Here is a 26,759-nt window from a genome sequence, read left to right as displayed (position 1 = left end):
AAATTCTAAAAAAGCTAATAAAATTAATCACATTTAGCATATACTTCACATATACCCATATCAGTGAACATTAATGATATGAAATAAAACCACATAATTTATCCTTAAAAAACTACATAATTTATCAATGACAAGGCCTGAAGGTTGCTAAATAAATGTGATTTCTCTTCTGGAACATATGGAAAGATGCAATTCTTCTCTATCACCCAGTGATATATCTTCATTCTTTTGCAACTAATATATGGGCGGAAGATGAGAATATACGGTTTAGAATAGCTGCCAAACGAACCCCACTTTGGGCCAGTCTCGTCTCGACGACTGGCAGTCGGCTGAGGAAGTATTCGTCTGCTCAAAGTGGAAGCAGAAACAAATATGGGGTTATAGAATTTCCATTCTAAGTCGGTCCATGATAGAAGTTCAGGATTCTTATAATTTCTGTACAGTACAAAGATGCTGGTACCTTTTTTAAAGATCAAGAAGTGGTTTACTATTTATCTCACAAAAGCGGAACAAAACTAATGAAGACTACTATTGAGATGTATCCGGAAAACAAATCAATGAGAAACGGAAAAAAGGATCTGTACCTTCTAACGTGCTTCCAGGAGTGGCGTTTCTGTATGCAAATTTACATGCTAAATTGATGCTTTCAGAAGCATAACTGCAATGGGAGCGATACAATCATATCAAATGATATAAAAAAATGGCATAACGGCAGACAAAAAACAAGGTTCCGAGGGAGAGGAATATGAGGCAGTCAAGTGTATGGTACTTAACGTATCTGGACAAACCGTCTCATTGCAATTCTGCCAAGATGATTCATCATCAAAATATTGATCCTATTTTCCAGTTAGACAAGAGAAAATGAAGTCATGGTGAGTTAAAAACTGATTAGATTAAAGGAACGGCATAGAAATTTACAAGGTATGTTTCTAGCAGAAATATTGAGGACAACATAGTATCTGCCACGACAAAATAGAAAATTTCATGAATATACCGTGATATTGATCTGAATTGATTGAATCATTCTAGAGAGTTCAGAGTTATAAAATTTCTTTATGGCAGATTCAATGATCATATCATCCCACACCTGAAATAACATGAACATAATATATGAGCATACTCGTATATCAAACAATTTGACACGTTTTATGAACTTATCGAACTAACGAAATATTTGTTCATTTCAGAAATGGAGATGTATGTAAAACAATCTGAGCTACAAAAATCATTCGAACTTCACATCTTCATCTCTTCCTCATCTAGTCAAAATACCATCACTTAAAAGAACTTAAATAAATATTCCATCTGCCGCTAAAAGAAGTTGGTGAAAAAAGGATAGATGAGCCAATTTCAGACTTTTTGAGATGGTGCCCGGACAGCTCATTTTCATTGCCTTGGTCCAAAAGCACATAACATTGGCTGACTGTCATAAATAATCTTTAAGTTTGAATCCTTTAGAGCCAATCTGAGAACAATATAGAATAAACTGAAGATCTTCTGATATCTGATGCCATAAAATCAAGCGACTCACATGGTGTAAATTTGTTTTCCTCCGGTACCAACGAACGATAATTGTGTTTCCACCTTCATCTCCTTTAAAACCCACATGCAACGGCTGCCATCCAATACAAAATTTTTTAGACACAGCAAATCACATTAGCTCTTCTGTAATTACTCATTTTAGGAAGAAAAGGGGAAAGAAGGTACAGCAAGTAGATGTCATAGCAAATGGTAAATTTTCAATAAAAAGAGCTGACCTGATGGACATCGCCTACAAAATGTGATAGGAACATAAGTGCCTCTGTCAAGTTGTCTGTTATTGAAGCAATTAGATACGGAGTTCCTATATGTGGCCAATTAGTTTACACAATTACACCTAATGCTTACACTTTATTGCTGTTAAATCTGAATCATTATTACGCCCTGACATAAGCTGCATCGTGTAATTGTAAATTGCTCCAGTGACACACCTATCTTTATGGCAATCCCCTGTGATTAACTAAGAAATGATCATTGCACAAGTATAACAAGCAGAATCAAGTATCTCACACAGACATACTATCTTTTATGAAAATGCTTAATATGAAAATCAAAGGCAAAATGTACAAAAAATTCGAGCAAAAGTGCTTAACTGGCATACTCATAGTTGCAGGCGAAGTCAGGAGTATTCACGTAATGCAAATGACTACTCCAACGATAATGGCGGTCCCGCCGGACCTCATCTGGCCAGGAGCAAACAGAAGCTAGATCACCCTCAGCACGCTCCGGGAGCAAGGATTTGACAGCAGCCAAAGCATTTTCTGTAAAATAATTCTACAAAAACCAATGGCCTTCCAATTAGATTTTATTTTAAAAGATCTTTACAGTACAATACAGTATATCTAATCTAAACTTTGAAAATTACAAAAATTGAAACACCAGACAATGAAACTTTGAAATTTCTTAAACAGATTTAACCACAAACGCGCAGGTATGGAACCTGCTCGACTAAATAATCAAATTCCATAAAATAAAGATTAAGTTTAAAATAAGTATCAGACTCTATTAAGAACCGCTTCTTCCTAAGACTAACACCTGCTCGCCACTGACGATAAGACATACCCTTAACAACCACCGAACGTCGACCAAAATACATACATCAACACGTCAAGATCCCACAATGTTCTGGCAAAGAAAAAAGTTTAAAACATACAATTGATAATCTACCTCAGCGATCTTGCAAATTGCATAATGGCCTTCTTTCCCCCAACCATTTACTCGTAGAACTAATACCAAGAAACTGAAAATCCTTTGCTTCCATCGCAGCTCGAATCCACCGCCCATCACTGCTGTGCATCAGCAAATGTCAGATTCTCCTCAATTAAAAAAAATAATAGTAAGGAAACGTAGGAAAAAATCAACAACACCGCGGTCCTCAAGAAATTCGGCGACCGGCAAAGGAGTAACTAACAAATTAACCGTGAGAGCTCGCTACTCTGTTGTATTCACAAGCTGATTGGAAGATATTTTCAGCTGATGTATATGGTCACGTTTTTAATTAATTTAATTTAATTGGGATAAACTATAAAGTGCGAGTCGGTCCTTGTACTTTTATTTTTTTATTATTATATGTTAATTAGTTTAATAATCCTTATTTGAATTCTTTTGAAAGCTTCTTTTGATTTGTTAAAAAAAATGTCTGAGATGGTTACTAAACTAATTTATAAAAAATAGTATTTTGTAGGACTTTTTTATGAATTTTTATGGGTAAGACTGGTCAATCCTATTGATATTCAAAAAAATAATACTCTTAGCATAAAAAGTAATAGTTTTTTATTAATGACCTAAATAAGAGATTCGTCTCACAAAATACGATCCGTGAAATCATCTCACATAAGTTTTTATCATTTATAAATATAAGATGCTAATGGATGTAATTTCTTTTCAGTTTTATTATCTCCTTTCTTTTTCTTTTTTGTTTTTTTGAGAAAAAAGATCATCACTTTTTCTAACAAAATGAAATAATATATATAAATTCCATAAATAATTAAGGAATAACCGAAGAGTCCTGATTCACTCACAAACAAACAACACTAATATAAAAGAACACTGACACGTCAGAGAAAGAAACGAAGAAGATGAAGGCAATAGTGATTACTAGAGGCGGCGGCCCCCCAGAAGTGCTACAGTTACAAGAAGTTGAAGACCCAAAAATCAAAGACGATGAAGTTATGATTAGAATCGCAGCCACCGCAGTCAACAGAGCTGATACCCTTCAGCGGCAGGGCAAGCATCCTCCGCCTAAGGGCGACAGTCCATATCCGGGTCTTGAGTGCTCTGGAACCATTGAGGCAATCGGAATCAACGTTCATCGCTGGAAAGTTGGAGACCAGGTTACCTTGAATTCTTTTAAAAACGTTTCATTTATGTTACTTTTATTGGCGAAATATATGATGGATTAGAGAAGAATGAATTTTTTTAGTTTAAAAATTCCTGTTATCCGTTTCTCATTTGTGAGATGCCAAATATAAACATTGAAACTGTGTTTGGTTGCGAATTTTTTTGCTCAAAGTTGGCATCCAACACTCATGGTAAGCAAAGAAGTGTAGGAACAGGAGTTAAATCGTATTGGGTTGTTTCGGGATGCGATAACGGTGAAGTTTTGATGTGCAAAGGTGTGTTTGAACAGGTATGTGCTCTTGTCGGCGGAGGAGGGTACGCGCAGAAGGTTGCTGTTCCGGCTGCGCAAGTTCTTCCTGTCCCACCTGGTGTTTCTCTGCAGGATGCTGCTGGTTTTCCTGAGGTAGCTTGCACTGTTTGGTCTACTGTCTTTATGACCAGCCATCTAACCAAAGGGGAAACTGTCCTGGTAAGTCGATGGCCTTTTTTATATTTGGTACACCATCCATAATGATTGTTGTGGCTGACAATTTCTTGATCAATGAGAGATCTTCCACTCAAATTTTGTATTGTAATTGGAAAAAGAAGTGGAATTACGAGTTTCACAGAAAATACCACTTTTTGGATTGGTAATGTAGTTGAAAATGTACAGCATTCAGTGTCACAGAATAGCTTTAGGATAAGACAGGCAAAATTCAAACTTGTATGCAAAGAGGTTCATTGGTGTTTTCTCTGCATACGCATATATTTATTCTGATTGCAACTTGCATGACCCATTTTTACGATTTTGTTGCTCGTAAACTTTTCAAGATAGGCTGGCACAATATGTACAAATTCTTTTCACCAGTCATGTGTTTTTGTTTCACTACTGTAGTTTTGTGATTTGATGATTGTAAGCCTTCTAGAAGCTACAATTGTTTCACAAGCATGTGAGTTCCAATGTCCATGATTTTAACTGCGTTGTTTGATAATAATAATAATAATAATTATTATTATTATTATAATTATAAACGTGTCAATATAAAACAGAGAGACAAGGGTCGTCTGTGGAACTTAACAACATAAGCTATGAAGTTTTCTTCTGAAAAAAATCATCCTTCTTTTCTTGGAGCTTGTATCTACTAATGTGGAAGGAAACTTAATAATATAATATTATGTTTAGGAGAAGTCCTTATACGCACTCATCCAAGTTAGTAAAAACATTTCCGTAAGCTAAAAATCAGCAAATAATCTCAGATACATGGAGGCTCCAGTGGAATAGGAACATTTGCAATTCAACTGGCCAAACACCTCGGCGTCAAAGTTTTCATTACTGCAGGTTCTGTGCCTAGTTTAGTTCCATCAACCCCGTATAATAATGATGTCTATCGTACCACTTATGGCTTTGTTGATGTTGCTATACAGGAAGCGAGGAAAAAATTGCTGCTTGCAAGGACCTAGGAGCTGATGTCTGCATCAACTACAAGACAGAGGACTTTGTTGCACGAGTGAAGGAAGAAACTGGCGGAAAAGGTCAAATATATATATTTGTCTCTTGTTCATTAATCTTACATTTATTTCTTTTCTTTCTGTTCAAGTCGGCAAATCTAACTTGCAAGTTTTAATTGCAGGTGTTGATGTTGTGCTTGATAACATCGGAGGTTCGTATCTGCAGAGGAACCTGGAAAGTTTAAACTATGATGGAAGGCTATTCATAATAGGTTTTATGGGTGGAGCAGTAACGGAAGTAAACCTTTCAAGTTTGCTCGTAAAACGCCTTACAGTGCAGGGTATCAGGCTTAAGCCTTCGTCAGATTTATTTATTTCTTATATCCACCACTAGACGTTCCAATTAGTATCATATGTATGGCAGTCCCCTATTTTCTTTTAGAAAAAGGATGAATCTTAATAGTCTTAAGGTTTCCATAACAAACTGCAGCGAAGCACAAATTTTTAACTTAGTATTTTAACAGAGTGTCAATTTTGTTTGCAGCTGCTGGTTTGCGTAGCAGGAGCCCAGAAAACAAAGCTAATATTGTGAGTGAGGTGGAGAAAAATGTCTGGCCAGCGATTGCATCGGGCAAGATAAAACCAGTTGTGTACAAGTCCTTTCCATTAGAAGAAGCTGTTGAGGCGCACCGATTACTTGAAAGCAGCAAGCATATAGGAAAGATTATTCTCGTTGTTCAGTAAAGGCGAGGTCCTCATCCTTATATGGTTTCAGTTGGTTTTCCAAATCAGTCATACGCAAAATAATGGTAAGTTAAATGTGGCTCTTCAAATACTATGGGTGTACTAGTCCAGTTAACTTGTTTGTCTTAAATGTGAATGTCACTTCTGTTGAACAAGAATTTTGAACTGTTAATTTCTTTTATGAATTTTGAGTATACAAAACAGACTCTTTAAAAGGAACACACATACACCATTAAATTCCAGCTGCTCAAGCAAACTTTGCTGTATCATCCGTCTCAAGCCATGCATAGAGCTTCAACTGCCAAGTTTTTCACCATATTTGGACACGCCCCTCCAAGCTTAGCTGTGGAGACAGGAATCGAACATCCCTGCTTGCCGATACAGACCTGTGGAATAACTCGAACACGTCAACAATTTTTTTTTTTAATTCTTACCTCGTCGTTCAAAGGCAACAAAGAATTTTTTCTCTCTTTAAAAGGATAATTGAGTCTCAAAGTCGCAAGATGGAGCTTTTTGATTATCTCATCACACTAAATGGTTGAATTTCAACTTCAATGCGACCAAGATTTAGCTGATCCTTGTCGATTGCGCAGAAGACTGCTTCCATAATATCGTGAACTGGGTTATTTTAACAACATACAGAGGAGCTATCCCAAATCTAATCTGGGCAGAATCTTACAATTATCAAGAAAATCACGACCCTAACATTACATATTCTCCATGTAAGCTTAAAGCGTGACTTTACCTGGTGCACGATAGGTGACACATTGGTATGACAGCTCCCGTGAATGAATGCTCCACACTTTCCTTCGGGATTTCCAAAGCTAGCGAAAAGAATCGAGACAATGTACCATCCCGGTTCACAGGCCAGTCGAAGTTGTGGGGTTCTGGATACAAAGCCCAAACTTTGTTCCCATGCATCTGCCGGTGGAAGATCGTCCTCAGACACGCGGCCACATAAAACTTGACCCTTTTGAATTAAAAACGAGATTGTGGAAGGGTCGCCGCCGAGTTCTTCATGAATGACAAGTAAATTCTCACCAGGTTGTAGCCAAGAGCGTGGCACGTGATACCTGTATTAAAAAGCATGTTCACAGTTCAGTTCATTTCATAGGGAACCTTATATCAGAATAAAGCTCCAACCGTATGTATACGAAAACTTGAAACAGAAGATTTATACTTATACGTACAATGTTTGGGCAGGTTGACCACACTTCTTCAGACATTTGGATGCATCATAAGTTCCTCTGTAGTCACAATTCTCTGAACATCCAGTTGATGGCGAGAGAAAAGAAGACCAATATCGACCTATATCCAGACCGTTCACCCATGCTCGACCCTTCCCCATGCCAGCAAGATTCAATGACACAGGACCCTTTCCTTCTGGAGCGAAGAATGTAGTCTGAGAATCAGACATTGAATGTCAAATCAAGCATGATATGTATTTTTGTTCATGTTTCTTTAGGGGGAATAGAACCATAAAACAAAACGAAATAACAAAAGTTCAGGCATACAGCATAAGGCACACTAATCCTTGAATTCTTGCGTTTTCACAATTTAATTACTGATCTAAGCACAACTATTGAACCAAGAGAATACAAGAAACCTAAATGATAGTCAGGCGTGGTTTGCATTTTCTTTATCAAATCACGCATTCAGGGGAAATCTCATTCTCTCAGACCAACTTCTTGTTGAGAAGCTACAAAATTTTATGTTTAAAGTTGTCTGTGAAGTTACGAAGTATATAGCCTCAAATTCAATTGGAAGTAGCACAAAAGAAATAGGTAAGATAGAAACAGAAGTATGAGTTGATCCAGTTACCTTGTACCATATCAAACTTTGATTGATTGGCGTATCACTCCCCTGATGAGTCCATATTGAACTATTGGCCATAGTTACATTTTGAAGTCCAAGGAATTCGCCCTCAAGTCCAACCTGGAATACTTCCACAATGAACGTCAAAACTTTCCACAAAAAATAAATACAACGAAGCTGAAAGCCACAGATTAGGTGGGCTTGATCTAGAGAGAGAAGAAAAACTTTGACATAAATATGCATCATTCTGTGACACATATTTTCAAAGCTTGTTAAACTGTGAGTGCGTAACCTGATAGGTCCACTGCATGGAAGAAAGATCCTCTTTCCAATATTCTGAATCAGTGACAATGACCGAATACAGTCCCGCCCCTTGTACATCAAACCATGGTCCATAATTCTGAACAACGATATTTCAAACAGAGTAAATTCTGAATTTAGTTATGATCAACAATGAGAATTATGCCAAATTTAAAATCTTTAATAAAAGGGATGAGTTTGAGACAGATGGTTAGCTAACAGTCCAGAACTCTGCCCACAAATATGCAAAGTTGGGTTCCCAATCTTAACCTGTAGCTCAATCTACAAGGCCATGAGGGTTAACGGTGCTTATCGAATAAGAACTTCGTCATAATTCCCATGCACTAGGCCCGTCAAAAACATACACCAGAAGCATTCCCCCCAAAGCACCAAGGTCCCATCCAGGATCACATATGTGTGATGAAACACAAATTACTATAACACGAACCAATTCACTCGCTTATATTGAGGATTTCCAAATAGCAAAAGATTTCCAATGAAAAACCCAATACCTGTAAACCAATCATCATACTCAACACATCTAATGTGTGGCTTCCACAGCTCAGATTAACTTTAGCACTCAGCAGGAAGCTGGCATCGTCATGATTACCGAAGCTAAATGCTGGAAGAATACAGATTGTGATGTTATCCAACTGGGATGCTACTATTTCGACACAAAATACAAAACTAACAGGATAACCTCGACCATCAGGATAGGAAAAATACTAACGGATTATTTGCTAGTTAAAGTATCAGGACACTTGGCCCACAGAATAAACATTTAGCAATAAGTAACAATGTTTAAAAAAATTACAAGGAACAAGACATAGATCTTCTCACATTAATGGTTTGGCCTGGTAGGCAATCATTTGTAATGCAGTTCAAAGATCATCTAGTATCCTATCCTGGTACTACACAGTGTGCTACCATTCAATTTAGCTGTGAAACAAAGTTCAAAATAGCAAATCCTTGTTTGATGCAAAAAATATAACAATATTATATACTGAGAAAGAAATAGCAAGCAATTGTAAGTTCTGTAGAATTTGGCCGTGTTGGGCAATTCAATGTTTGGATAGACAGTGAACTATATGAATTGAAAAAATAACTAGTTTTTTTAACAAGTCTGAAGTTACAAGAGAAAGTAAAGAGAAACAGAATATCTTCTCTAGATAAAAAGCTCTACTTTTCAAATGCAACAAGAGTTAAGAATTATAATCAGTGTACGTTGAATTTACCTACTGGCCTTTTGTTTACAAAGAGAAGAGCTGCATGTCCCAAGCTCCCAATAAGCACGCCTACTTCTTTTGTTTTATTTTGCATGGTATTTGCATCCATGTTTATGCTGCCATAAAATGGCACACAAAATATTTATGATCTTTTTACAGGTAAGAAACAAAAATTGGACCTTCATTTCTTCTTCATAATTCTACAGATTTTCACCACCCAGGCAATTTTTTATTTTTATTTTTAAAAAGATTCATGGTGATGGAATGTAGTGGTTGGTGTCTCTTGAATATTGACACAATTGTTTGGTAAATAGGAAAATTCAATACTGATGAACCTTCCTACTTCTAATAGTAGAGACTATGACTAGTCAAAATGGAAAAGACTAATATAGCAATTTACCTTGTTGTATACCAGAGAAAATCACTGATATCTTTTGTTGTATTTATTTGCTCCAGTAGACTGGTTGCCCCAAATGAATTATTACCCCAAATGCCCACCTTTTCTTTGTACCAACTCCAAGATGAAGATGATAACGAAGATTCATGCATGGTGACGTTCCAGGTGAAATCATTGCCATTAAGAGTTGTTTGAGAAATAACCTTTGTCCATGCCAAATGCAAGGAATAACTTCTTCTATTAACATTTCAATAACTAAATTGCGCAATACATCGGAGACACCATTTTGAACTATACTTCATAACCAAAAAAATTAGCTAAAGAATTTTTTTCTGTTTGCCAGCAGCGCAAAAGACACCATATAGGTGGTTTCACAGTCTAACTATTTCAAACTCAATGCAGAGTCAACTTCAAGATAACCCTTTACGTAAATGTGCTAATCTGAGATGTGGACAGAAAGTTAACTTCCCAAATCCGTAAAAGCTTCAGAAATCTTAATAAACTTTCATGCCCATATTGAAAATTGTGTGAGACAACCTTTCTGCGGTTCTGGTTAACGAACAAAAAGGAAACCGATGCATTATCAGAAGTCACTAAGAACACATAATAGATTATCTTTAAACCGAAAAACCACACCTTGAACTGATTGTGTGATCTCATAGTAAAGGTACAATAAAGCTCATAATTGGAATATAAATGGCTACACAAATTTAACCTTAAGGTAAATATTCTGGCAAGCAAGTAAAATAGCCTTCATCCATGTGCAAAATTACAAATTTACAAGGGATGGGGCGATGCGATACCTTTCATTTTAGACCTGTACCTATTCATATTAGAAAATGTAATGTATACACGAGAGAGTGATGAGATACCTTAGCCGTGTTGAATATGACGTTCTTACAGTCTGGGAGAATGCTCACAGACCATGCTGGTAGAAAGTAAGATTTCCCATTGAAAATGACAGTTGCATTAGCGAAGCTACCATAATTGGCGAGAAAGGCCGCACAGTCATTGAAGGACTTGTAGTATATATGTGCCTGATAGCAGATAACACATTCAACTTTCAGGGATAATGAAGATTTTTCTAGTAATTCCCACATGCTCTAATTCCACAATCCATGAGATAATTTAAGAGATGCTCTTTATATAGATCGCATTCCCATAGGGAAAATTTTAAAAGGGAGAAGGATGTTATAGGAAAATTATACATGGCAAATAGGATTATTGATTGCCAAGGATTATTGATTGCCAAGGAAAGACATCTAACATAACAGATTTGTATTTAAAAGATAAACAAATTTATCTCTAAAGGAATGGAAAACAGGTATTAAACTACTGAACACACCTCGAGATTTACACCAAGAGACATTTGAGTTGCATTAGCGTAGACCAAATGTTCCTCACACTTTTTAATTGAAATGTGAAGGTCCCGCAGGTGGCCCCACTTCGGCTGATTGATAAATCCTGCATAAAAAATTGCTGTTATAGATGAAAGTGATTTAACCAGTTAGTGTTGATTGAATAGCTATCATGCAGATTCATCTTTATCCAAGAAATGTGTTCAAAAATTTGATGCATGACACAAAATTTCTGTTACAAAAGCTTCCATGCCAATTGTTAGTGTCCATTTGTGTTCATCATTTCCACTCTGCCTGCTACTGGAGCTTGTTTCTCATGTATCATCACCTATAATTACGCCACACAAAATCGAAATCTTCAGGTGTAACTGTGAAAGGTCGAGATTGTTCAGAAATCAGGGAGTTGTTCTGATGTTGTGACGATCCCATCAGTTGAAAATATTTGTTTGGCATCAGACAACATACGAATTTGAAAATATAAAAACCACAGAGTACCACAGCTCGATTATGTTTGTCTTTATTTTACTCCTCTCTATAAAGCTTTCAATGTGGTTAAGAGAATTCAAACATCAAACAAAAACGCTGCTTCAGCACATTACAGAAAGAACACAATGAGGATTTCAACAGGTATAAAACTAGTTGTAATTTGGAAGCAACCTCAATTATGTATACCCAACATAAGAATCAATTAATGGGTCAGCCAGATCAGAAATTTACCATACTCATTTATTGGGGCATCGTAGTCATAACTAGTGGCAACCAAAGGACCCCCTGCTGTTCTACCAAAGTTGGTGCCACCAAAATACTGGAAGAAGAATTGGAACAAGACATTTATCCAGATGTAATTTGTTTATCAGGTCATAAGCAGCACCTATGCATTGCATCCTAATCAATTTTACCATGTAATAATTTTGGAAAGTTCCACCCATTTCAAAAAAGCGTGCAACAGCAAAAGCCAAATCTTCGACAGGTCGAAAAGGAACGGCATATCCGAATGCGAGAAACCTATAAAATTATATTAGTACAAGACCCAGAAAGTTTGATAAAAAGAATAGGTATATCATGATTTCTCTACAACAATAACTTGACACAGAATTGTGTAGCTTGTTACCATCCAACATAGTTCTCAGTCCACATTTTTGGTTTGTAAGGTGAATTTGGAACAAATTGATCACAATAAAACCCATTGCAAGTATTTATCTGCATCATTTCATGTTTCCTTCGATTAGACATAGCCAAAAAGCTCAGCTACAGAACCTCAAAAAACAAATAATGAACTATTTATTATATGAAACTATAGAAGACAGAAGTGATGTGATCACTTACAATTGGATCAGGTGCATCTTCCTGCGAACACATCACCCAAGGAACAGAGGTATTAAGACCAACAGCCATTTCTGCAGCCCATGCAACATATAACTCTCCGCCAACTCCATAAGCCCATTCAACATTACCATATTCATTTTCCACCTATAAGAGTACACCTCCTTGGAAACATTTCCAAAAACAAATAAACACGAACGAAGAACTCAATTTCAAAAATTCAAGATATTTTAAAGGCAATGTGGCAAGAACTCAGGGATCTCAATTCAATCAGCGAAGTTTAAGGAATCTATCCTTACTGCTGCACAGAGTTGCGAGTAAAAGGATAAAAGTAAGATCTGAACTATTCCACCAATAAGGTCAAGCAGGAAGATAAGCATTATTCGACATATAAAACACACTAGAGAAATATCAAACCATGCATGGGAACATAAAGAACTTTTCAATGGCCATACGAACATTATTATTAGCATTTAGAATAGAAATAAAGCTTTCAGAGTAAAGCCAACATTGATTCTAGACCTGGCATTACTTCAGGAAAAAAACGATTTTAATAGCCAAAACATGAAAAGGTTTTGAACTCACATTCAATATACATATAAACACTGCTAGGTTCATAAAAAGAAGAAACCTGTGCAAGAATGATTGGCCCTCCTTGCGAAGCAAACAGATTCTCATCCTTCATCATGTTAACAATTTTCTCAAGAAAACGCTCCATTTCTCTCTGAATTGCCATTACAATATGTGTTACAGTAAATCTCACACTTGTAACAGATATCTCATGAATCTAGACTCAGTTAAACAGGAGGAACTCAAACGCACCTTGAAAAGGTCATTTGTCGTTCGAAACTGTATTCCAGGAATAAAATGCAACCAAACAGGGAATCCGCTGTTCGGAAGACACGTGAAGAATTAGGGTGGAGAAAAGCATATAGATGTAGATTAAACTGTCGACAGTAGGACTTCTGAGATTACAAAGGTTCCAATTTATTAATTAATTTATAGCTCTAGATAATTGAAGAACAGAAGTCCAAGACTCGCCCATAGTTCCATTCGGCACAAGCATAGGGACCAATTCGTAGATGTACAAAGAGGCCAGCTGCCTGCACATCCTTCACAAACTGTACCAGGTCGAATCTGCCTCCAAAATAGTACTGACATTTTTTAAAAGAGCCGGTGTCAGAAAAAAGTGTGAAATGATAATGGAAAAGGAATATTTTCAAAAGTGAAATCGACACGATTTTCAAAAGTGTATAATGAAGTTCCCAATTGATAACAACAACTTGAATGCATTACTACAGCCTGACAAACTTCTTTGGGTAAAAAGATCTCTGACTTTCAGCAAACTTATTTTGAACAACTCTTAGACAAAACATAAATGGATGATAATTTGAAGATAATCATAAACTTAATACACTTTGCTAAAACTTCATATTCCCAAATCCCAACTACAAGAACATCCTTGTTAGAGGCGCATCACAAATATTCGTACCTCTCCTCTCACCGGCTCATGATAGTTCCAAAAGACATAGGTTTCTATCACGTCCAATCCTCCTTCTTTTGCCTTCTGAATGATATTGGGCCACACCTACAATTCACCAAAAACACAAAACACGTAATAATTTCATATCATCATCACATAAACATGTACTAAAAACAGCAAAAATAAACAAAAAGATTCAGTCTCACTTCTGGCATGGTCCGCGGATAGTGGACAGAACCCGATTGCATGATTCTCCTCTTTCCATCAATGACCAACGCCTTACTATCATACGTTACAGTTGTCGAATCCACAACATCCCAAAAATTACCTTCTAAAAACAAAATCACCAAGAAAAGTAAGCGCAACATTTTCAAAATTCAATTCGATCCAAACTAGAACGAACCAGATGAATCACAAAGCCCGAACCTTATATTTATCCCTTCGTGATGCCCGTAGGTGGAATTGATTTATGCAAAAATTTGTCTTTTCCGGGTTGAGGTGATCCATAGAGACGAACACAATGTTGCCTTCTAATTCTTGGACTGATGCTCGCGTTTCTTGCAAGGGTGGTCCTTGTCTCTCTTTGTTTTGAACAAAAATTTAACCACCATTTTTTCAAGAATCAACAAGTGATACCAACGGTCAGCCGTTGAAGAACCGGAGTGTAAGACTAAAATGCCCACCGCTAATCCCAAAGCATTAAAATGAATTATATACATATAATATATATATATATATATATATATATATATATATATATATATATAATTATTGTAACTAATTTTACGTTATAATCTTGTTTTTGACACATCAAAAATAATTTTTTCTCAAATTACAAAATATATTATTTTTTATTTAATAAAAATATCATTAAACTCGTATAAGTAAAATTTTCATTTTTTTTTTAAGAAAACACATTCATCGGGAAGAACTCACACCTTTAATTATAGCTTCAAACAATTAAATAGGTAAATTGTCATTGGACCATTCGAATGTCGATTCCAACGAAAGAGATTTACAAGCTAAATTATGTGCGATATTATTGGCAGATCTTCACACATGTTGTAATGAGAGAAAAATCGACGAATACAGTAATTGTTGAATATTCAGCGCTACTGCACCAACTGGATCTATCTCCTCCATCTGACCTGTCGGTTGTCACCACTTGAATTGCAATCAGAGAATCTGAATTGATACAAACATCTTTAAAACCCTTCTGAATGCACAAATCCATACCAGTCAGAATAGCAACTAGTTTTGCTCCTTTGACCAAACCAGGATTACGAATGATACAAGCCTTAGCACCCACAACACAACATCGATTATCTTGAACCAAGCAGCACATCCATCCTTGACTGATTAGTTAGCCGAGGTTTCCAAACCCAATATGAACAAAGAGCCATCGTAAATGTATAGTTTTCATCAAACAAATTTGCCTTCTTATATACCTCCAGTAAACTCAAGGCCCAATCAACATGAATGTCTTTCTGCTATCCGAGTTGGGAACGAATTAGTTTGCAGGATTCAACCCAAATAGCACATGCCATCATAGCAAACACTTCAAACTCATCCAACTTCAATATTATCGAAAGACCACTAACACAATCGATAAAAGATGTAACTAGAAATGATCTCAAAAATCTCCAAAAAATTGCATTTTTCCACATAATTCGAACAAAGGGACAAAAAATTAAACAATGAGAAGTAGTAGCATAGTTCAACTTACAGATGGTGTAGAACCCGTTAGTTGGAACATGGATGCGATAATAAGTTCGCTGCAGTAGGCAGATAATCACTAGCATCTCTCCACAAAAAAATACTAACTTTTGGCAGCGTACGTATGTAATCTCCATAATAGTTTCCACAAAGATTGTAAAGGATATGTGGATTGGAAGGGAGGCGGGGCCAGGGAATTGACTTCCAAAAGATATCCAAGCTTGACTGAATACTTTTCGTTTGAACTCCCATTGCAGACCGAGTGTCTCACCTCCCAGCCTACATAATGGAATATCCAAAATAGTTTTTGTCTCATGGATTGGAAAATTTTGTCTCACAATGTCTTCATCCCACTGTCCTTGGTCTGTAAAAAGATTTGACATCGTCATGTTCTGATCCAAAAAAATATTTGGCCTACGTTTGTAGGATGGAATACTATGGATCCAAGGATCCGAATTCACTAAAATCTACGACCATCACCCACACGTTAAAAAAGTTCTTTTTTAATCAAATCCCTTCCCCATATTAAAGAACGCCAAACATAGGAAGGATTGGATTCCCAACTAGTCTTCTTTCATTTTCTCATATAATCTAATTGTCTAATTGTCATTAAGAATATATATGTGTATATATAGTTTTGAAAGTTGCAAGTTACTGTGTTCATAAAATTAAATATTTAGTAAAATAATATTTTTTTTTTACAAAAATCTAAACATAATTAACAAAATTAAATATTTACTAAAGTTAAATGTCTGTAATGACCATTCTGGAATTTTTTTTAAAAAAAAAAAGTTTCACCAAAGCTGATTACTATTCAATCATCTTACTTTATGAATAATATAGATAAATCATTATCCATACAACTTAATTGAATTTGATTACCCCTTGTCAAGCAAGTGGTATATCAAGAAGAGAAGTTAGTAGTGAAAATAATGACAAAGATGAAACTCCAATACATTTAAGTGAAAATATTGAGTTCAAATTCCGTCACTTGCAAAGAAATTTAGGTAGTTACTAGTATGATTGTGTCAACAAAAAAACGAAACAAGCCTTATTTGTTTTGAGAGACAAAGTTTCTTATTGCATCTCGATTATTAGTTTGTTTATAAGCATTTATTTTTGTGCGTGTCCATACATATTCGTTAATGTTGCCTACAAACTCGTTACAACTCATGATCTTTCCTTGTCTTCTCTAGTTTATTAACAATTCTCACTTTTTCTTAAACACGAAAAATGTTATAACACCGTGAGACTTACGTACAGCCTCATATTGAGATGGGATCGACGATGTCACTTTTATCCATCAAAGTTCTGATAATTTCAGCTGGAATATTTGTTTCATTGGCTATGTTGGGTATTACCATATTTCCCGTTCATGAAATCCCTGTGATATGGTGGTTGAAGCCTCCTTATTTGCATCTTATCACCAATGCGATCATCATATCCATCATCACCCCACCATGTTTCCGTCGGACAAAATCTGACCAAATCAAAACTCCTCCGCCTTCATATTATGGGTCGTTATCCATTTACACAGTTGTGGAGGATTCCACGACGGGTGAGAGTGAAGTCATGGTTGTGGAATTGGAAACGACGGCGGTGAACGGTTCAAGTGTGGTTATTGAGACTAAGGAAGTTTTGGATGAAGCTAAGCATATGATTATCGATTCAGTGCCTGCTTACCATTCGCCATCGCAGGAGATAATTTCTCCTGATCAACCTCACTAGGAATTACTGTCTCTGCTGGAGAAACATGTGCTCTCCCCGAGATTGTGCCACGGAAACCTAATCAAAACCAGTCCTGATGTAGTAGGTACATTAAGTTTTCTTCCGGTAACGCGTGCAAAAGCAAGTTGTGCAATTCCATTTCCAGGAGCAAAGACTCCGAGGGAGCCGGAAACACTGGAGAGTATTTGGAAGATGATAACAGAGAAATGTCAGGCGGAGCATGTGCCCAAATCGGGAACCAGTTTGAAAGGACAAAACTACTACGACTTGCCGGGCTCGACGAGAGCAGTCGCCGAATCAAAAGATTCGCCGCGTTTCCAGGATGAAATGAGGCCAGAATCATTAAAATCATACAAAGAAATACTTTAAGCGTGTGCCCAAATCCAGCGTTTTTTGTTGTTGTCGGATTTTGCCAATTTTTTAAATTAATAATTTCGATAAACTCATAACATATTTTTTTTTTTTGAAAAAAAACGATAGTATAAAACTATGTTCTATCAATTTTATAAATTAATAAATAAATTTCATTTCTTGTTTATAAATATACACGTATAATGAATTTTAACTAATAAAAGTATAATGAATTCTGATGAATTTGTTGTTGGTTATTTTTGTTTCTACAATTAATATTATTTAATTATAAATTTTTTATAAAAAACAATGAAAAAAGATATTGATATTTAATTCGGATCCAGACTTCAATCATCCCAAAAACAAAACACTAATTCTTCGACGCATGTTGTTACATGATAAATTTACTACCATAGGACACATCCCGGGATTTAGCATACTAAACAAATGTTAGCATACGAGTTGAAATGATAATTAATCGAGATTACATTCTGTTAAATTTGAACTCCCAAATCGATGCACTCGTCCTATCAAATTAGTAGGGAATTTTATGAATCAATCATACATTGGTCCAAGATGTAATGAAGCGCATTAAACCATTACTCAGGACTTGAAAAATAAGTTACCACATTATGTGCATTGCTATCTTCGAAATTACACTAAAGGTCATGCAAAAAAAGCCAAGTATCCATCCTGCCTTTTTATATACATAGCTCAGACGAAGCTCCGAGTAAAAGCTGGTCAGTTTTCTTGTTTACCTCCATCCACAGCTAAACAACTAATCAGATTTGCACCACCAATACCATCTTGTGTCATCCGTGTCCTGATTAAATTTCCAATGCCTGAGCCTGATGGCATCTGCTGCATGAAAAATATCTCTGTGGTGGGTGGGTGCAACTGCTTCGGTGTTCCAGACTCTGAAACAGGTGAAAAATCGTCCTCTCGCTCCGGCTGAATGTTAAGGTCTATTTGACCTTTCAACAGCAAGGGTGATGACTTTCGCCCGTTATGATAGTCAAGACATGCTATCTTCTCTCGCGGAGTCAGGGTAATATTTCCGGCTCCAATGACTGTGTATGTGTCAACGTTGTGCACTTGTTCAGGTAATTGTAGCTGCTGCGACTTCTGGGATGCAGATTCACCGACTTCATCCAATTGATGCTTCACACACCTATCCATCAAAGTTCGGAAACGATGTTTCAATGAACTGCAGATGGCACAATCGCATGATTGTTTGTGCTTAGAGCCTTTCTCACTGGGAAACCATGGGTGCTTTGACCTGGAGTCCGGTGAAGCTGAAATGCCCTGATCGTCTCCTTGGAATTGGATGCCCAAATTAGCAAGGGTATCAAGTCTTTCCTGAGTGACAAACACATCTGAATCCATTGTGGTGATCTCCCTTCTCTTTGAAGAAACTAGATGACATCAAGAAAACAATAGGTAAATGTAATAATTACAGAAGGAAAATTTACTACGATGGCAAGTTCAGAGAGAAGTTAAAACCATTGTTGATGGCAGGTAAAATATCTTCCAGCTTTTCTATAGCTAATTCCTCAGCATCCGAACATCGAGATCTGATGGATAACCGATGGAAAGATACAAAGGAACCCATAAATTACTCAAAATGGAGCACTGAGACAGGCAAACATTAGTTGAAAAGCTCCAAGACAAACATTGATTGAAAAGTCCAAAGCAAACTTCTTGAACTTGGTTTGATGTATTTGTATACCATTGAGAGCTGAGGTAGTAAAAACTAGGGCATTGACGGGTTTAGAAACTGTGGTACTGGTGCCGAGTAACCATATAAAATAGTACCGCTGTACCGGACTAGAGCAACCATAAAAAATAATTGAAAAAACGTAAACAAACACAAAAACTAGAAGAGCTTAACCAGTCTATAACAAAAAGGAACAGATGAATAATTTTTTAGCAAACACTGACAAGCATTGTACTATACGAACAGAAAATTCAGGGTTCAGAATTGAAATGGAAGTCCACCATACCTGTCAAGGTCCCATACATTCTCGGAACAGATCCATCCAGAAGGAAGAAGAGCATCTTCGGGAACTTTACGCCACTTAAAACAGTCCTCACATTGAACCCACTGTATCTTTTCGCTGAGAAAAATCAAAGGATTCGATGTTAACATTCTTCTGCATATGAATGTGCACGCGTGAAAATGCACATGAGAGAGAGATTTACACCAACAAAAAGGACACACCCGAAAGGATCTGTTGCCGGTATAGTTGGCCTCCCAATAACTGGCACAGTGTCCTAAACAGAGAATCCTATGAGGATGCCGGAGAAGAAAATAAATGAAACGAATGAAAAAACTTTTATGTGTGATTATCAGTCTTGCTAATCCAGCCAAGCATTAACCCTCCTTGTATCCTACTATGTCATCTCCCAAGGAACGGGAAAATCGCAACTATCACCCATGTGAACTATCAAAAAAGCATTAAACCCCATTTGTTAAATAAAAGGTTTTTTACAACCCCGTGTTTTTAAAAATTGGACACACTAGGACCATTTTCAGACGGTTTACGCCTGAATTTTAAGAACACGAGTATTTAAAAGATCATCAGTTTAAGAACCACACAAGACCGAACAACCTGGTAGCTATGGACTAAGCAGCAACGGAAGTTTTACAAAATAAGAATATCGGTACCTCGAATTCTTCAAATTCACATCCTTCTACAAGAAAAACTGATGGAGCAATTTTAGCAGGTGGACGCATCAATCCTTGAGCTTCATCCATACTGAGCTTGAGCTCTATGCCCTTCTCAATTCTAAGCCGCTTACTCTTTGAGACCAAAATGCTCCCCTTCCCCTTGCTGCTATTAAGAGGCTTAGCTTCGAGTATTTCAGAACTGGTGCTTCCTGTATCTGCCTTGGAAGCATGGCTGATGGGCTGGAAGCTACTGGGTGATTTACCCTTCGCGTGACATTTTACTGAAACCCCTTCCATACATTTATTTTTAGCTTGACAGTTCTCCGGAATGAAAGCATTATTTCCTTTTATAAGAGCTCCATCTCCCTTTGAACAGAAAGCAAAATTGAACTCAATAATGATGGATGTCCAATAAAAAATAAATAGGAAATATTTATATTTAATCAAAGTAATTGGTATGACTGCTACGAAAATACATTAATCGTGCATTCACACATGAAATTGCAGATGGTTTTTTCTTCATCCAAGCATTCATAACAAATAAACATAAATCAGCTTGCAATGCAGGAAACATACTTATACAACAAGATACCCAGGAGTTTTCAACTTTTGTCATGTCGTAATATGTAGCACCCCAAAATCCTAGCCAAGTATCTTTTCTAAAAATAATAAATAAATAATATGGTAATACATATGTATTTATGTTGAATTACATTTATTTTATTCGAGACAATATTAAAATTTTGCGCGAAATACATTTTGGCAGGAATATTTATTTAAGACATTATACTTGTTCAATTGAAGGATAAACCTGATCTGGTGATGGAACGCTTGAAGACTTTCTGCCCCCCATGACCAGCTTTCCTTCAGGCATCAGCCTACTAAATGTTACTGCCAAGAAATATTATGAGTGATTTTGCAAATGAACAACAAAAGAATATGCTCGATCATGATGCAAGACGCAGTGTGCTAATTAATTACCTACATCACCAGCCTGCAGTCTCAAAGATTGTATACAAGGAGTGATTCCTTCCAGGACATACATTCTGCTATTATTATTTGGCCAGAATCGAAACTGAAATACCCATTCCTTTCCCTTCACATCCAGTACTTCCAGGGGTAACCCTTCTGGCTGAGCAATTGGTGGAAAATAGGCCTGTCTCACCATGAATGAAGCACCTTTTTTCAGATCTCTAAATTTTAAACTAGGAAAGATTGTTCATAAAATCAAATGAAAGTTATAATAGGTGAAGAGAGATGCAACACGACTACCTCACATCAGATCAAGCTAAAAATACCACTGGCTATCATACGGTCGTTGAAATGAAAAACTCTTATTGTCTTTTGTCCTTTGCTTCCGTTTACAGTTCAACAATTTTAGGAAAAAAATTACAAACGAAAAGCCAATAGCTGCATTGAAAGATGGATTTCTACTCTCACGGTAAAGTGTCTTCCTTTTTTACGCAATGACGTTGCTGGGATGATACCAATCAGACAGTCAACAGAAACCTCACAACACAAATTTAATGATATAAAAGAAAGCACACTCCTGATATCTGCATCATATGTCTAATTTCTAATATGTAAGTCCCTACACTCCAACAGTTAGCTTTGATAACCCTCTTCAGAGGAATCCACTGAGTTTTTTTGACACCCTAACAAATGCCAATCTCAACTCAGAAACCAAACCACAAAGTAAATTCGAATATTTACACCTGTATATAACTGCAAACAGCAAAAAAGCAAAAGCAACAAGTAAGATCGATTAGAATGGTTACTACATTGACATAAGGACTCACCTCTGCACACTTTTTTGGCAGCACTAGGCGGCCAATACGTCCAGCGTCACTAGCACTTAAAGTTTTCTCAAACAATGGAGTAATAACTGACTTTGAGCTAAAGATAAATTAAGGCAAAGATCGGTGAAATACCAAGCACAATTATCAGATAATATTCAAATGGATTTTAAGCAAGCATCACAGGGTATGCCACAATAAATTAGCAGCACAATGCAAAGAAACCGAACCAAAGAATTTAGTGATAATTATTCTTGGGAAACAAAACTATAACATGAACCCTTCCACGCCATAGGATACGAGCTTGAAATTTTTAGAAGCTCCTCCTCAGTTATTTGGGGCCGATACCGAGGAAGCAACTGATTTCGGCCTCGGCAATCTCCTTGGACCTTCCCATTACGAACCTGAGTCTCATCACATGAATCCATTCTATATTGACTGCCAACCTGCTTGCCCACTGGAATCGAAAGGGCCTGTGGTGTTGAAAAAGTTGCAGAAAGCTGGCCAGTATCATCTAGTTCAGTTTTGGATGAAGACGAACTGGTTAAACTGAAATTTGAAGAATTATTTTTTGGAAATATTGTTGGCTGGATGCTATTTATGGAGAGAAATGGACGCTCTTTTGGATTAAGTGCTGCAGTAAGACAAAAACATGACTGAGAGGCAGAAAAATTTCATGAAAAGTCAGGAAGTGGCAGGAAATGATAAGTTCTCATGGTCCAATATAACTACCAGAATGCCCATTCTGAAACGTGTCAATTGGGCCAACTCTCAACTTTTCATTAAAACATTTTTCATCAGAAAATTCTTGCTTTCCCTCTGGCGAAGCAGCAGGCAATCTCTCAGAAGTGCCAAATAAATCAATGCCACATACATCAATTTCAAAGGGCATTATTGGCTGTGTGTCAGATTGGATATTAGACTCCTTGAACAAACTGGGAGCGATTCTCCATGGTACTGGGCCCGAGCCAATTATGGAACTAAACGTTTTCACCGAGAAATCCTTCCTTCTTTCGAGTTGTGAAGGAAGGAATTGTGAAGGTGGCGGCCATGCCGGATTTGGAGTCTGGAAAAATGGGAAAGGAAAAGTTATGTTCCCAAACTTAATAACTAAAAGATATGAAAGAGAACAACCTAGTTTGGTGAAGCACGGGATATTCCTCCAGTGACTAAACAAAACTTCAGCTTTTGATAAAGGTCGTTATAACTGATGCTTGTTCAGGGTTTTTCAATTTATTAAAGGTATTCATGCAACATTCATCGATATAATAAAAATTCAACAATGAAAGTGTAACAACTCAAGCTACATAGACAAAATATGACTGAGCAATTGGTCACCAAGTTTTGCACTTAACTTATTAAGTACAAACTGCAAAATGCTTTGTACATTCCACTTCCAATCAATAAATGCCAAAAAATACTAGGAAGGTGGCTTGAAATTGGAGAATCACATAATTCTATCTTGAGAAATAAAACCCACTAAAGAAAGAACCATCACTCTTACCAAACCGAAACTTTTCCTTGCACATGTTAGGCATTCTATCCCTCCAGCATCCAAGAGTACGAACATATGGAATGACACTATACAACCACAATGTATTTGCTGCAATGAGGATTTGACATTCGATATTTACACGTTCTCAGCAATTTATATGAAAAAAGAAAACTAGAATTTCAATTTATACACACCAGAAAATGAAAAATTTCTAAGAAAATCTTGGTAAAGTCTAAAGCTATCTTACCTTTCCACAAGATTCACAGCATCTCCAACCAGAAGTAATTGAGTGGAAAGCCTCACAAAATTTTCCTTCCTCATAAGCAGAACTAAATTTCAATTAAATAACATCGAAATTCAATTTCTAGCAGATGTTCCAATACTTGGAAAATCAGTAAAAATAAGTAATTGACAGATTACACACAGACAGATGATGAATCATCAAAATCAGAAAAATCTGCAACTCTTATGTTTTCAATTAATTTATTCTGGACGCTTAAACTGAACAAAGTTACCCCAAGTTGTTAGCAATAGAGCAGAATATTCCAAATAAAGTCTTTCAAACAATAAGAGTGGGTACACAATGAGGTTCACAAAAACTAAAGTAATTAATTCTAAATGTTTTGCTGCCAAATAAACTATGCAGACACCAAACTGAGACATTCAATATCTGAAATTTGCAATCTGCATGGTTAAATATTCGATGCACATTTCCAAACTCGAAGCTTCGATTCTAAACCATCCGCTATGTAGACATAACAAACAAGTCAATTGACCACAATGCCCGTTCCAAAGTTTGAGATATTTTCTCCTTCTCAAGCTCAATCCTCGCTTTCCAATTCTCAAATGCCTCATGTAATGTGTAAATGTAACCAAAAGGATGGACGAGCAAGCATCACAATCCAAATCCAAATCCAAGACAACTTGAAAGCAGTTGGCTACGATAAACCAAAAAAATCCAGAAAATGCTAACTACATTGCAAGCTCCAATCCAAAACCTCCGTAAACAGTGAAAAAAAATAAGTAGTCAAAACACCACCCCGGCTCCCCCACCAACAAAAAGAAATGCTCAACGAAATTTAACCAAAAATTCAAGTTTAAACTGAAGCTAGGAAATTGAGAAGTCAGGACAACAACAGACATAAAAAAGGAAAGCCAATAATCATACGCGCAACGATCGCATAGTTGAGCGTACTCGCCGGTGCGGCGACGCCAACCATTTCTCCACTTCTCAGACGCCTCTTTGCAGTTTGAGTTGAAGCAAACCTTCTTCGACAAAGAAGACGACATCGCGAACGAAGGCCCTAACCAGAAACTACGAGATTCAAGAATTTTCTCAAGAAAATAGCCAAAAGAAGGAATTTTTTTGCAGTCCGAGACAAAGCCATCGTTAAATATTCATGCCCAGGAATTAAATTTTAAAAAATAAAAAATAAAAATGCAAAACCCTAGAATCAACAAAACACAGGAAGTGCAATGATAACATGAAAAGATAGGAAATTCATCTCAGGGAAGAGAGAGCCGGAGACTGGGATTTTGGGTGACTGACTGTGATGTAACAACAATATAGAGCAGCATATGATTCGTAATTAATTAATTATATGTATATAAAAAGACAGTGGGGCCTCTGCTTTATGCTACCTGGCGTCGTCGTTTTTCTCCTTTATTTCTGCACTGACGTCAGTCGCTCTCATTCATGCCAAATCTCAAAGCGTTTCCCATTTATTTATTTTTTTATTTTATACTAAATCAGACGAGTTGTAACTTACAAAAATATTAAAATAAATTAAGTTTTTTCAAAAAAAGTTTTTCCTTAAAAAACAGAAATTATTCTGACAGTTGGATAATAAATGTTAAAATGTATAGAAATAGAAGCTTACAAACCAAAAAAATACTTAATTTAGAAAAATAAATTTTACAACCAAACAATATTATTTTTATAAGACAAAAAAAAATTTCCTTAAAAAATATTTTTTGTTTTTGCCTTATCCAACCAAACAAAATCTGTTTGTTTCTTTTTTTAACACATATTACAAAATTAATTGAAAATATCAATTACACAAACATTATTTTCAATTTTAAGTGACTTGCATAATTGGGACGAGACGGAAGGAGTATAAAACTTGTAAAATTAACTTCCCTATTCTTATATAATGGTTCTAATTTTATTAATTATACAACTCTTTAAATTATAAACAATGAAACGCAATAAATACTGATCCTACTAGTCCAAGTTATAATACTTTATAGTTCATTCAAAAAAAAAATACTTTATAGTTCGAACTAAACTTTTTTCTGTTATACAGTGTCTAAACAGTTGGATTTTTCAGTTTTCGGGTATATTATTTCCATATTCAAACCCAAGGGTTGGTCGAGTATTCTCCAATTTTTTGAAGAAAATTTATAAAAGAATATATTAGATTTGTATATTTAAAATTAATTAAAATATCTTTAAAATAAAGAATGATTATCAACAAATAATCGGAATCCTAACTCAACTCAACCTGATTTTAATTTTTATTTATTTTAAAAAAATAATTTTAATTTAAACATATAATAAAAAATATATATTTTATATATGATTTAAATTTAAAATTCTAATTATAAAAACTCAAATAAACAATTGTTTTAAAAAATAAAAATAAAAAATAAATATTAAACGATGAAATTTATAATAAAAATATACAAATTTTTTTTGGACATACAATTTATAAAAACGTCGACAATATTTATTAATTATATAATTTTTAAAAAAATTAAATTTTCGAGTTAACCTAGACAGTACATGATTGTTTTTTCGGGTGAGATATTGAATCCAATCCAATCTGAACACAAAAACCCTCAACCCAAACTTGATTTTTCTTTTGTCGAACTAGGTCGAGTTGTTTTTTTGACACTCCTAGTGCCCACTAACGATGTGTCATTAATTTATTTAATGTACAATTTGGATATGATTTATTATATTATATCCGATAAATGAATAACACCTTATTGGTAAATACAAAAGTAAGCACGATTGATAGATATCATGTCAAAACTGTATATATAT

At 35.9% G+C, this 26,759-nt stretch overlaps 4 protein-coding genes across 9 annotated transcripts; 1 reads left to right on the top strand and 3 right to left on the bottom strand.

Annotated features, from left to right (window-relative positions):
• Positions 1 to 3: 3 nt before the first annotated feature.
• LOC140811993 (endonuclease 4-like) lies at positions 4 to 3,038 on the bottom strand. Of its 2 annotated transcripts, none has more exons than XM_073170145.1 (10): positions 2,907 to 3,038; positions 2,707 to 2,825; positions 2,133 to 2,313; positions 1,888 to 1,989; positions 1,758 to 1,813; positions 1,532 to 1,615; positions 995 to 1,087; positions 775 to 836; positions 585 to 658; positions 4 to 345 (listed from the first exon to the last, which is right to left on the bottom strand). In XM_073170145.1, the coding sequence occupies exons 2-10, from the start codon at positions 2,821 to 2,823 to the stop codon at positions 221 to 223; spliced, it is 894 nt and encodes a 297-aa protein (XP_073026246.1). In that variant the 5' UTR covers positions 2,824 to 2,825; positions 2,907 to 3,038; the 3' UTR covers positions 4 to 220. The 2 variants fall into 2 exon arrangements, with proteins under 2 accessions (XP_073026246.1, XP_073026247.1); XM_073170146.1 differs by having other exon boundaries at positions 2,707 to 2,828; positions 2,905 to 3,037.
• Positions 3,039 to 3,552: 514 nt separating this feature from the next.
• On the top strand, positions 3,553 to 6,270 carry LOC140813235 (uncharacterized). Its single transcript, XM_073171722.1, has 6 exons — positions 3,553 to 3,872; positions 4,169 to 4,348; positions 5,116 to 5,197; positions 5,284 to 5,391; positions 5,490 to 5,648; positions 5,852 to 6,270. Exons 1-6 carry the CDS (start codon positions 3,618 to 3,620, stop codon positions 6,049 to 6,051), a joined length of 984 nt encoding a protein of 327 aa, XP_073027823.1. The 5' UTR covers positions 3,553 to 3,617; the 3' UTR covers positions 6,052 to 6,270.
• On the bottom strand, positions 6,249 to 15,650 carry LOC140813234 (beta-galactosidase 6-like). Of its 5 annotated transcripts, XM_073171719.1 has the most exons (22): positions 15,190 to 15,650; positions 14,892 to 15,101; positions 14,380 to 14,638; positions 14,160 to 14,284; positions 13,963 to 14,058; positions 13,512 to 13,624; positions 13,293 to 13,359; positions 13,102 to 13,194; positions 12,474 to 12,617; positions 12,259 to 12,347; positions 12,047 to 12,152; positions 11,865 to 11,952; positions 11,135 to 11,253; positions 10,662 to 10,826; positions 9,793 to 9,992; positions 9,402 to 9,508; positions 8,679 to 8,788; positions 8,159 to 8,266; positions 7,873 to 7,986; positions 7,242 to 7,453; positions 6,797 to 7,124; positions 6,249 to 6,437 (listed from the first exon to the last, which is right to left on the bottom strand). In XM_073171719.1, exons 4-22 carry the CDS (start codon positions 14,199 to 14,201, stop codon positions 6,327 to 6,329), a joined length of 2,412 nt encoding a protein of 803 aa, XP_073027820.1. In that variant the 5' UTR covers positions 14,202 to 14,284; positions 14,380 to 14,638; positions 14,892 to 15,101; positions 15,190 to 15,650; the 3' UTR covers positions 6,249 to 6,326. The 5 variants fall into 5 exon arrangements, with proteins under 5 accessions (XP_073027820.1, XP_073027821.1, XP_073027819.1 ...); XM_073171720.1 differs by having other exon boundaries at positions 14,357 to 14,638; positions 14,892 to 15,650; XM_073171718.1 differs by having other exon boundaries at positions 14,892 to 15,650.
• A 2,664-nt stretch (positions 15,651 to 18,314) lies between these two features.
• Positions 18,315 to 25,290, bottom strand: LOC140811706 (B3 domain-containing protein Os07g0563300-like). Its single transcript, XM_073169758.1, has 13 exons — positions 24,879 to 25,290; positions 23,958 to 24,039; positions 23,720 to 23,818; positions 22,948 to 23,281; positions 22,516 to 22,849; positions 22,219 to 22,315; positions 21,401 to 21,575; positions 21,231 to 21,310; positions 20,417 to 20,785; positions 19,970 to 20,022; positions 19,752 to 19,865; positions 19,252 to 19,322; positions 18,315 to 19,163 (listed from the first exon to the last, which is right to left on the bottom strand). The coding sequence occupies exons 1-13, from the start codon at positions 24,998 to 25,000 to the stop codon at positions 18,490 to 18,492; spliced, it is 2,604 nt and encodes an 867-aa protein (XP_073025859.1). The 5' UTR covers positions 25,001 to 25,290; the 3' UTR covers positions 18,315 to 18,489.
• Between the last annotated feature and the right edge of the window lie 1,469 nt (positions 25,291 to 26,759).

The sequence above is a fragment of the Primulina eburnea genome, chromosome 14 (genome assembly GCF_022965805.1).
Source record: "Primulina eburnea isolate SZY01 chromosome 14, ASM2296580v1, whole genome shotgun sequence".
Taxonomy (NCBI): Eukaryota; Viridiplantae; Streptophyta; class Magnoliopsida; order Lamiales; family Gesneriaceae; genus Primulina; species Primulina eburnea.
Note: the sequence above shows the minus strand (reverse complement) of the source record. Positions and strands in the feature narration are given on the sequence as shown.

Bases quoted from the DNA above. Each gene is read 5' to 3' on its own strand.
- LOC140811706 (XM_073169758.1), bottom strand. From the start codon at position 25,000: ATGTCGTCTTCTTTGTCGAAGAAGGTTTGCTTCAACTCAAACTGCAAA. The intron at 24,040-24,878 runs GTATGATTATTG...ATTGAAATTTAG, and splicing joins CAACTATGCGATCGTTGCGC to TTCTGCTTATGAGGAAGGAA. The intron at 22,316-22,515 runs GTATCCTATGGC...ATTTATCTTTAG, and splicing joins CTTCTAAAAATTTCAAGCTC to CTCAAAGTCAGTTATTACTC.
- LOC140813234 (XM_073171717.1), bottom strand. From the start codon at position 14,321: ATGTTGCGCTTACTTTTCTTGGTGATTTTGTTTTTAGAAGGTAATTTT. The intron at 14,059-14,159 runs GTGAGACTGAAT...GGTGAATTGTAG, and splicing joins ATCCGCGGACCATGCCAGAA to GTGTGGCCCAATATCATTCA. The intron at 8,789-9,401 runs GTAAATTCAACG...GTATTCTTCCAG, and splicing joins TGTAAACAAAAGGCCAGTAG to CATTTAGCTTCGGTAATCAT.
- LOC140813235 (XM_073171722.1), top strand. From the start codon at position 3,618: ATGAAGGCAATAGTGATTACTAGAGGCGGCGGCCCCCCAGAAGTGCTA. The intron at 3,873-4,168 runs GTTACCTTGAAT...GTGTTTGAACAG, and splicing joins GCTGGAAAGTTGGAGACCAG to GTATGTGCTCTTGTCGGCGG. The intron at 5,392-5,489 runs GTCAAATATATA...TTTTAATTGCAG, and splicing joins GGAAGAAACTGGCGGAAAAG to GTGTTGATGTTGTGCTTGAT.
- LOC140811993 (XM_073170145.1), bottom strand. From the start codon at position 2,823: ATGGGCGGTGGATTCGAGCTGCGATGGAAGCAAAGGATTTTCAGTTTC. The intron at 2,314-2,706 runs GTAGATTATCAA...TGGTTTTTGTAG, and splicing joins CAATTTGCAAGATCGCTGAG to AATTATTTTACAGAAAATGC. The intron at 837-994 runs GTATATTCATGA...ACTGGAAAATAG, and splicing joins CAATTCAGATCAATATCACG to GATCAATATTTTGATGATGA.